Source organism: Apteryx mantelli, chromosome 2, assembly GCF_036417845.1.
Source record: "Apteryx mantelli isolate bAptMan1 chromosome 2, bAptMan1.hap1, whole genome shotgun sequence".
NCBI classification, from domain to species: domain Eukaryota; kingdom Metazoa; phylum Chordata; class Aves; order Apterygiformes; family Apterygidae; genus Apteryx; species Apteryx mantelli.
In genome coordinates this window covers 14,690,714-14,702,065 of record NC_089979.1, presented here as the reverse complement: position 1 = coordinate 14,702,065, position 11,352 = coordinate 14,690,714, and the positions used below count along the sequence as shown (strand labels likewise).

The window sequence follows — 11,352 nt, the reverse complement described above, 5'->3', positions numbered from 1 at the left end:
TTATATTAACAAATGGCTTATGGTGAGCCAGATTTCAGAAAATATTGTCAGTAAATAAGCCAAAGAAAGCTTGAGATGAATAATAAAGAAAATAGCTAATGTAAATCAGCTTGGGTACTCCACTTCCATCCAGTCAGTGCCAGTAAAATTCTTAAAACTAAAAATTTTATAGGCCTAAAACTCAGAGTCTAATTCTCTGAAATGTACGTGAACCCTAACCACAGAAACTGTACAAGGAAAATAGCCAAAATCTAGTGGAGTTATGCAAGAAAGCAATTGGGGTTTCTCGTTCTCTGCTTCAGCAGCGTGATCCTTGCATAATTCACAGGAAGATAAGCACAGATGTCAAAAGGTACTTACAACACACCGTGTGTTTGCCTGGCAGCAATGCAGGCAAAGAAAACTGCCGTAATTTAAAGCCCATAACAGAATATTATGAGCCAAATCTGTGCCATCCTCCAAGAACCACTGAGTCAACTTTATGCGTAAAGACCCAGCCATTCTTACACTGTAATATACAACGTGTCAAATGATCAAAGGGACAAAAAGACATATTAAACTAGAAAAGCATGTGCAATTCATAAACAAAGGCTATTCTGCTTCTGTTTTCTTGGTACCTATATGTGCCAACTTGCTTTTCCTCAATCAGTTACTAACTAACTAAGATTACAAAAAATTGCTCATATTTTACAACTGAAAATTCAGAGACATATGGGGAAGAACAAACCAAAACAGGGTTTTCACTAAACAGCTGAACTGAAGCACCCTGGCTCCCTATGGATTAGTTTCACAGCACAACGCTCTCTGGCATGCACTACGATGGCCATCCTGTAATACCCTCAAGATCTTCCTCATATTCTCAGGCTTTTAGTCACTCTGCCACCCTCTCAGTATCACCATTTTCTTTCCATTTACCTGTTCCACCACTCAGCCCCATTTCCCAAACCTTCCCTGGCCACCTATGCCTTCCACTTCTTCCTGTGTTCCCCAGTTCCCAGTTGGAATAAATGCGCACCTTAATAAACGAGCTGATAAGCTAAAATATATGTGGGGTATATGTGAGCTAATGAGTCAAAAAGCACACAGTCATTTGGGGGAACTAATCTGTGTTTCTCCCCTCTGTCCCGCTGCTAATTTTCCTAAACTTTACAACAATTCCCTGTTCTGAGACACCCTTCCCTACACCGGACATGACTGAACCTCACCAGGACTTCAAAACTCTCCTTGTTCCCAGGCAGCAGGCAGGGGATGCTGACAGGCAGGGCAGCCCCAGAGGCCTTATCTCCTCAGAAAAACAGGGTGAAAATCAGGATAAAAGCATAAGCAACAGCTTACCTTGCCACATGCCATTTGCGATCCACCAGCAAATGGACATCCTCAATTCTTCGGTTGTAAGCGTAGTGCAAGCGTTTAGGAAGGTGCTGTTTCAAGTAAGGCTTAAAGTGCTGGTCTGGCTTTCTACACTGAAAACAAAGCGGTTACAAACACTATCAGTGAGATACGAGGCACATGTAACCTTCAACTACATAAATCAAGCTGCTGAATACATTACTGATGATGCCTTGAAAACAACATGTACATGCACACCGCCCCACACAGCCCTGTCTGTGCAATATTTGTGCAAGACCAGTGCATAGGAGGTCATTCAAAGATGTATTTGGAAAACTTCATTCTCATGATAGTCTTTTCAAAAGCATCATGCAAAATGTCACACTTAGCTCACAGATGAAGAACTTTGTTCTAATTTGACCAAGACTTAAATTTCAAAGGAAAGCTGAATGTTGAAAATACATCTTGTCTACAGGTATATTTAAACCAGTCCAGTTACTAAATTTGATAAAAATCAGCATGTATTTTAAATATTTTTTTTTTCCATTAAAGACAGGGTTATGGTTGAGGGCTATCAAATGAACTTTTTCAGCATCTTCAAAGTGCTAGTAAAATATTTACTCTAAAAGATTACTTTCCATTTCTGAAGGAACGAATAAATAGACTCAATTCAGGGAGTCAGGATGGTCAGGGAGATTCTGGCTTTGCACTACTCGAAAAGGTTATAAAAGCTACTACAGTAGCGAACAGTGGAATTCATGACAAACATTAATTTCTACTCATGAAGGGCCCCATTTAACACTCTTTATTCACATTAATGATTGGTTTTCCTGCCTAAAGAGTGAGCAGGGAATGCCAAATTATGTCCCAAATTAAGGTGTGAAGCGAGCAGTGCACTATAGACATCCATCTCAGTAATAAATACTTACTGTAAGGTTGGCAACAATCACTTTAGGGTCATCTGTTAAGCAAATAAAAAAAGATAAAGATATCAAAAGGTAAACCATCTGTTGAAGAAATTGCAAGGTAAGAATGTAACATTATAAAAAGGGTTCCTCTTAAAAGTTGTCTGATCATTACTAAAAATACACTGTATATCAGATAGGATATTCTGAATATGGACTAAAAATTTAACTCTCTTCCCTTCACTTAATATTGTTTTGCTCAAGTAATGTTTCATGTTGCTCATTTTTTTATGATTTGGGCCTAAGCTTAAGTTTTATTCTAGTTTCTAAGGATATTCCTTTTCAAGTACTATGTCTGCTTGCCTTTAAAATATAAAACCATCCCCAAAATATTCTGAAAGAACATTTGAACACAACAATGCGCTTTCTTAGAAACAGTAAGGTAAATATGTTACATTTTTTGTCTCTTTTAGCATTACACATATTTCTGTAAGCTACTACAGAGTAAGTGAAAAGCAATAGTGAAATATTCTGGATGAATTTTAGGATTATTAAAGGGCTATGCAAGACGTAGCAAAGCTCAGCCCAACAATAGCCAGCGCTAACTCTGACTTCTTTCAGGGTGAAGAAAGAGCATTTTTCAGTCTAGAGAGAAAGAACAGGCTAAAAGAAAACAGAGTACCATCTTTCTTAACCCTTTTTTGGTTTCTTAAGGCATGATCTTGCTTAGCTTGAGCTCTATTGAATTCCAAATCTATTGAATCTATTACAAAGGTGTGCCTACGGGCCTTGGGGCAATATTAGGAAATAGGAAAACGGCAGAAGAATAAAACAGCTGGTAGTTTGCCATTTAATGAGCCAAACTCCAGTTTTAAGACCAAGAAATATGCTTCTTCATTCTGTGTTCAAACTGTTCATTTATAAGCAATTGCAAGCATTCAAACTAGGAAGCTGGGAACAGAAGCCAAAAGAGGAGAATGGTGTTGCGGGAAAACCAGAAGTATGACTCAGAGGTCAGTCAGACTAGCTGATTTTTTGGAAGACAGAGCCATTCATCCTCCAAAGAAAACTAATTTTGCTCAGCAATTTGGGAATTCAAGGATTGAAAGTTCTTTTAAAAAAAATCTTCTCAGAAGAACTGAAATATGAATTTTTAGTAGACTCTGAAGAGCAGGAATTCAGTCTTTCTGTTGGTCCAGTGAGTTTTATCAACATACATTTTGTTTTCAACAGATCTTTACACACACATCCTGTATTCCTAGAGTATAAATATCCAGATAAATTACATTATAGTAAATAAAAATCATGTTTTTATGGTTTCTTTAATCATTCCAGAAATCTCTAATCTTCAAAAAATAATTGTTTGCAAAAATCTGTCTTCAACCAAAGTATGTCCAATGTATTGTGAGGGGTCAGTCGGCTGTCCATGCTATCTGGTAGTCCCCTCCACCAAAAGCTCTCATCCTTGCAGTATACTTTGCAGAAATGTGGGTGCTTATGATTTATCTTTTGAGTTTCCCACTTTGCATGGTAGCTTAAACTGCTGGCAATGCCAGATTTGCACTGCTACCCTGAATCAGAGCAGCCGCAGTGCTGGCAGAAGCCCCATCCTGGTGCCGCTGCCCTGGAGGTGGTAATCCTCAGCAGAGTGGTTGGGGCAGCTGGGGGCAGCAATGCCATAAATCACAGTTAGCCTCACCAGAGGACACCTGCCAGAGCCCTCAGTGCTCTCTTATAAGGTCAGCTCATCTCAAACACCAAGTCGGGAGGAGGTTTTAATAGCGTAACACAATAAAGCAGTAAGTTTAACTGTCCCCCTTGGCTCAAAGGCACACTTTACAGTGTTTACTTATATCCTTCAGCATCCCCAGGCCATCTTGGCTATTTAGCAACCCACTCTGCTCTTCATCCATGCCAAAAGCATGAAGAAGTTACTGAATTCAGAATTAACAATTCACTTAATCCATTAGGTCAGAAAAGGTAAAAGACTCTCTTTTTATATCCCTCAAGTCCTGTCTTCATTGACAGAAGGGTGAAGAACAGCCAGTCCTAAGCTGTCTTTCCTCTGAACATCCTGTCAGCAACCTGCAAACTTACACCCTTCAGGCTACATTGGCCAAGGAGGGGATGGGGTCTAGTTTTCAGGACATAAATGGTATGATTAAACTAACTTACATTTCAGATTATTGCTAGACCTAGGGCGAATTCGCCCTAAAGATCCAGGCAACAAAATGATATCTTCCACGTTAGTCAGATAGTTGCTTAAAAATTCAGTTCTTTCACAAGTAGTGTCTTCCATCCCTGCAGAAGGAAAATGCAAAATTAATCCAGCTTGAAAATGAACATATTTCCAAAACAGCATGCAAGAGACCCCAAACAGACTATTTTACGTATTCTTTTTGTTTTGGTAACTAATCCTATTCCTCTTCTTTCCAGTCATCTAATTCCAACATTAGACACTGGTAGGAGCCAAATTAGATGCTTTTAACACTTGCCTACATGAGAGAAATACCAGTCTCAATGCTGTAGAAACAATCACCACATATACCGTGTGTGCACTGTCACATCTCCAAATTAAAATCATGGAAAAATCAAAGTCTGTTTCTAGTTTAGTATACTACTTTGGGGAATTTTTTTTAAACAAAGGATTTTAAGAGAAGTCCCACACAAAAGGTATTGTCTGTTGGTGGTCTGTTCTAAGCCAGCCACAGATAAACAATTCTCTCCCAGTTTGTGGCTTGGAGGAATGTATTGACGGGCACAGTCCAGTTCTCAGCACAAAACTACCTCCTCTGTAGATTTGTGCTGTCCCATATCCTTCTCTCCCCACAACCAGACAGGAGGCATATTCCATTTTATTGTTAATATAGCACATCTTGTGAGATTTTCAAAAACAAAGATCTGAACAGAACAGTACTCCTTACAAATGATTAATGTCTGAGTAATTTGTGAACTTTGGATATGCCACCAAAATGTTATGCCAAAACAGGTTTATCTCAAACATGGACACACTTCTTTTAATAGAACCTTCTTTTTCCTGTTTTTGCTGTTTCTTTGCTAGTATTTACTATTTCTTCTCATGAAAATGTTTCTTCCAATTTCCAAGAGTAAGACCTACCAAATCATATAGCTGCTTTTACTGGTAGCCCTCCATCTGTCCCCTAGATATCTTTTGTCCCTTTTCCTCCCTCCTCCATTATTTTGATGACTTTCTCCATCCAAGCAGACACAGTCCCTCACATACATTCCACTCTTTCTCCTGTTAAGATAGTGTGTCCCATTAATTGCCATGGAAATGTTTTGCTCCAAAGCTCTACTCCTCCCCTCATGAAAAAGGGAATAAGGCTACTAAATTGTTTTCTCCCGTGAAGACTGCCCCCCCCCCCAAATATCTGCTGGGGGGGTTGCACTTGGATGCGACATCAAAAATGGCAAGCTTTGAAAAACTCTATATGAGGATTTAAATATCAAGATCACTGAAATTAAAGAGAAGCTTATCCCAGCAAAAATTAACAGGATAGTTGAATTGTGAGTCTACACTGACTGGTTGTGTTTTAGGACTTAACCTTCTAGAAAAATCAGCACAAAAATATCTTAAATGTGACTTTCATTTAGGCTATCCATTATATATACAGCCATATTGCTCAAGCATTTCTATAGCAATAAAGAATATTTTTTATCTTACCATGATCACCAACAAATATGACATTGACACATCGATGTAGTTTCAACTGTTTCAGTCCATCCATGAGTTGTCCTACTGTCTTGTCAATCTCCCTCAGGGGATTTACCATCATCTGTACAAATACACACAAAGGACAAAAGTTACTACTGTCATTGCAATGTTCCCCCTTTTAGTACAAACGGAGGTCCTTTGGCAAAACTCTGATAGGATAACCATCCAGGTCAAGAGGCAAAGCCTTGGCTGAGTTGTTACACCTACAATTTATGATTTTCTTTTCCATATCCACACCATGATTTCCTCCTGAGAAAGCCCTGCTGGGAAGCTGTCACCAGACAGCAAAAGATCATCTTTATAGCTGCTCTAGGCCTCCCAAGGACCCTTGTACATTTGGTAAAACCAAGTACCAAGAAATGAGAAAAATGCACGTGACTTTGGGATTCAGTTTGTTTCTTCTAGATAAAGAACTCTGCTTTTAAATGGCTGTCTTATGTGAATAGTATAGTCCAAACATGTACATGAAATGAAGCTTTTGACTCAGAATTCATATCCCAAGACACTTACTAAAATTCACTTCAAGAGATATCTGATACTAGGATGACTATATGCAGGTCACTTGACTGCAGTAGAACATGGGGCTCAGAGGGAGGCATTCATCTGCTTCAAAGCCAAGTTTCCAACATCTCAGATTTCAGTTTTGGCAAAATTGCCAGCAGGCCCCAGAAGACATGGATACAGTACTGTGATTTCTTCATTTAAGTTTATTTTTCATTAAGAAACTAAACAGAAAACACTAAAACATGCTCACAGGATACTGTTTTCAGCCATAAGAGAATGAAACATTTTTACCAGATGGCACAGAGAAGGGAACCATTTCAAAGCAAGATTTTAGGCAGAGGACCTGGATTTTGTTTTGGTTTTGAGAAGAAAACATTTGTTGTCACAGTATGCTGATTTCCTCCTCACTTCTGTTTGATTTGGCTGGTCTGAGTATCTGGAACAAAACATTCTCCCAGTAAAAAAAACAGAATGCTAACAAATTTTGGATGAGAAAAACTAGATTTTGGCAGAATTTTCTGAGAAGAAAAAACAAACACCACTTGAATATAACCCAGAAAGAGAAGGTTCAGAAATTCCCCCTCTGTCTGAATCATTAAGGGATGATATATGAGCCTGATAATTTATAAGATGACACAGGAAATGTCATCTCCCATGTGGCACTGTAACAACATGAAGAAACTGCTCACAGGAGATGCAATCATGGTGGGGAACAAGAAGAACAATTTCTGCAACCCATGGTAGTGGTTTGGGCATAGGGTGAGATTTTGAAATATTTTGATTCAGGAAAGCCTAAGCAGTTAGTGTTGTTAAGGCCATGAAACATTCTGAGTTTAGAAAAAAGAAAGAAAATATGGCTACAAGAAAATTGCCTGTTTCAGCATTCTCCCACAGTCAAATAATGAGATTTTATTCAATGAATGGGAATTCAGTTTTTTGAAACTCTATCTGTATAACATCAATCATATAAAGAAATACAACTTTTTCTCAGAATCTAAATCTTATTCAGGAAAAATGGAAATCCAGATAGATTTCCCATTAATGTTTACTTTTGTCAGTGGGCTTGAGGCTGCCTTTGTAAGAAAACAGCAACAATGTTTACAGAGATTTCAGGGATTCATGAGTGATGTTAATTTGTTTAGCTGCTCTCTTCACCAATTTCATCTGTAGGTCTGCAAAGACACTTTTGAAACTCAGAGAAAGTCAACATAAATGAAAAATCCTGTTCTTAAAAGAAACTAAAAGGTCACACAAGCAAGCCACAAAAAACTCCAACTCTGCCATTTCTACTACCTGACTGTTCAAAGAAGCTCAGAGAAAGGCCCTCACCCATGTTCCCTCATCTCGTTGCATTCCTTCTCTCTCAAGTTTTTAAATCCTAGCTATCTTTTATTTTTCTATCCTGAACTCAAGTTTTTCCCCAAAATGGTCACTGAAGGGTAAGGCCGGCTGTAGGTGGCATATTCAGGCAAGGATTTTTTCTGTTCACACACCATTGTCACAGGTCATGTGCTTTCCCAGGTGCAACTTCCAAAGAATTATTAGCGAACAAATAAAGCTCTGGCAGGTACCTTTCCTCAGCTACATGTTGGTCTCAGGACTTTGGGAAGCTGTACAGAAGCATTTTATCTTTGAAGATGTATGGATATCTGAGATGGTACTAGAAGAAAGAGCTGGTATTACTATGAAAGCACAGGGTATGGGTTCCAAGACGTGCAGACCATAATTAGATTCTCTCCTGAGTTTTTGTTTGGAAGAAGTTTGATTAGGAGGAAGAAAGAATTTTACTATATCCTGTTTTCTTTCCTTGGTAGGATCCTGGTCTATACTACATTCCATTGCTCTTGAACAGCACCGAAAGATTAACTTGCATACGTGATGGGAAATATCTTTTGTAACAGTGGGATTTTCTTTTCTGAAATTCTAGTGATAAATTCAAAGTTGACTTTTCATGAAGAGTTCTGAAAGGGATAAGAAGTTTGGATAAACCTTTCATTCAGAGAAAGAAAGAAAGAATCACATATGCTCACTTCAGGAGGAATGTTACAGGCTACTTAAAATACTTAATGACAGAGAGGTATAACTTGCCAGGTAAATTAATGAATAATAGCAATATTGTCCACAGCAGTTATCAGTTCTTCTCTCAGATAAATCAGTGTTAAAAGTACTCTGAAAATTTTCAGTTTTCTTATACCTGACAACTTTCTTGAAGCCTTTTGTGTCCCCGTCTGCCCCTTCCCACTTCCAAAATGGGCCTCAGAATAACTATTTCAAGCTGAATCTTTGCAACACATGCAACAAGTTAAAACACACCACACACACACCTATTGAGAAGACTGTCTATGGCCTCTTGTAAAATACAGCGGATTGTCAAGGCTTTTGTTTGAAGCCTAAAGGAGAAACATTTAGGTTGCTTATTTTACAAATTTTTGAACTGTTTAGTTAAAATTCCTAAATGAAAAGAGCACGGAAGTTGTCTATTACCCCTCCCAATGCGTTAATTAGTGCCAGGTGGAGAAAGGCAGTACACTAAGGAATACCCTTTTCCTCCACATTCATCTTTTCCCAATGAAACAATTTCCAGTTGACATTTTTCTTGTGAAAACAGACTTATACACCACTGTACATTTCTATTGCAATCTGGCATTCAGAAATTATGTAATCAAGAATCTCTTGCCCTCCAAAATTACAAACTGGTTTTAAAATAGATATTTTTAAAATAGCTTTTCAAAGTTTTCCTTTTCCTTTTAGTTTTTGAGAGTCACATTTTCAGGGTTTCTCCATAAACAGGATGGCTAGAGACAGAGTCTCAAATAATCATGAGACTTCCAAGAGCTGGGGAGTTAAGGAGGCTACCAAGTATTGCAGAGTTTGCAATAGGTCAGAAGGGTTGGCAACACTCACAGTGTCTTTCCAGGAATTTATCTGACATTGCCTCCAGCTGATGGCTGGGTTTTTAAAGAGATTTTAAAGACAACTTTCCCTAAAGCAAACAGAGTCTGAAACAAGAAAAACGGTTCCCAGAAAACTTGGTCTTTTTGGCTGCTTTCCTTTGGGTCCTTCAGTACACTTATAGAAGTTCTGTCTGCAAAGTCCCAACCTGAAGCATGGAGGGAACTCCCAAGTTGAAAAAATAAAGCTAGAGAAGTGCCTAAAAAGTGGCACTTCTGTCATAAAGTTTTGGAACACATGGAACTTACTTTCTTCCGGCGAGCTTGCGCAGCATATTGATCCACTCTACGTACTTTTCTTCTTCTTTTCTTTGGAGCTGCAACTGGTCTTTCCTGTCTCCTCTTAGGAGCAAGCTTTCTCTTAGGTCTCTTAGGCGAAGTAAGAGGGAAGCGATAACTACTCTCCTGTACTGGCGGGGAGAGATGTCTGGACTCAGAAAAAAAGCCCATCTTCACTCACATCAGATAGCAAAGCTACCTGCGTCAGCTAATCCTCAAGCACAAATATAGTGGCGTCTTCAAAATTTTAGGCATTTGGACAATTTAGGATCTGTCTGTCTTTAAAGAGGAATCCACCAAATTGTACTGAAAGCAGAATAGCAGTTATAAGAGCAGACAGCATAAAAGCAAATGAAATTGGTATTTCAGGAGAGAGTATCTGGGGCTTATGTTTTTTGAAAAGATATAGTTTTGCTTATTTTTTATCCATCGAGTATTAATCCACTAATATTATCAAAAGATCACCAATATAAGTAGAATTAATTGCAGACAATTTAATGAGTGCTTGGGGGAGAGGGTAGGTGGAAATGCAACACCTCACTTGGTTGATGGTTCAAGTATGAGTACTAACACACCTGCCCAGTAGGAATGGCTTTCTGCAAGGTTTCCCACACACTTTTTGGCTGAATCGGTTACTCTAGGTACCCTTATCAGTAGTGTTAGTCAGTGTCACCATTCTGTGCAGGCCATGTACCCCACTGATATCACCGGAGCCCCTCTAGCCACTGTCTGGGGACTGCAGGTCATGGAGCTTACATCCTTCAAATCAATTGGGCAGGGCATATTTACTAGTGGCAGTGCATCAGAAAGCTGCACTGCTACCTGCCATGTACCAGTTTTATGTGTAATTTGAGAACTACATTTCCTAGCACTTTCAGTACAACATCCCATATAAACAATACTATTTTTTGTTTTTTTTTTTCCATAACTGCACAGATAACTGAGATAGACTTAAGAAGTGAAAAAGCCTTTTCAAGACTTGATTGGAAAAAAATACCATTATTTAATTCACTGACACTTTTAAACTGTACAGTTCCCATTGACTTCAACGCAAGCGGGAGGCTCTCAGCACTGCTTGGGGAAGCAGCGATAGATGATGCCTACTGGGAGACAGCAGAGTAACTATAGTGTGCCAAGTATAACGGAGCACGCTGAATGGGCTTGAGAAGAGTCAGTGATTTATGATGATATTTACTTCTATGTATTTAGTCAGCTTCTCACAATTGTTCAGTTACAGAGTTATGTAAATAGGGAAGGGGAAGGAAGGGGATGTTACCATCTGCCATGCTGTTTCATTGCTTCGAAGGCAAGCAGCTGGAAAGGAGATTCTAGTCCAGTCTCATTCGTCTCTCTCCAGAAAGGCATTTTAATAAAGCAGCACCAGAGTTCTCTTTTTTTAAAACGCTTCAAGCTTTGTGCAGTCCTGATGAGAGGAGCGGCAGGGAAAGGAAGGATTCTCGTTTTACTCTCTCTGAATAAACTCAGACAGAGCTTCACAATGCCAGAAACACACGAGCGCAGGAAACCCAAGAGTTCTGAACACCGAAAATGGCTGTCTCGAGACAGCATGTTAGAGGAGCAGCAGGGACGGCTTAGCAATGCCAGTTTTCGACGTGTTTTAGAGTTCTTACAGTAATATATTTCTAGA

At 39.0% G+C, this 11,352-nt stretch overlaps 1 protein-coding gene across 2 annotated transcripts in view; it reads right to left on the bottom strand.

Moving 5' to 3' along the window:
- Positions 1–11,352, bottom strand: part of ENPP2 (ectonucleotide pyrophosphatase/phosphodiesterase 2) — a 57,776-nt gene that overhangs the window by 16,926 nt on the left and 29,498 nt on the right. For both annotated transcript variants that reach the window (XM_067292273.1, XM_013956825.2), the window contains exons 12-15: positions 5,920–6,031; positions 4,410–4,535; positions 2,259–2,290; positions 1,336–1,463 (exon numbers count right to left, since the gene is read on the bottom strand). In XM_067292273.1, coding sequence (XP_067148374.1) covers positions 1,336–1,463; positions 2,259–2,290; positions 4,410–4,535; positions 5,920–6,031 — 398 coding nt within the window. The remainder of the gene's footprint in view (positions 1–1,335; positions 1,464–2,258; positions 2,291–4,409; positions 4,536–5,919; positions 6,032–11,352) is intronic.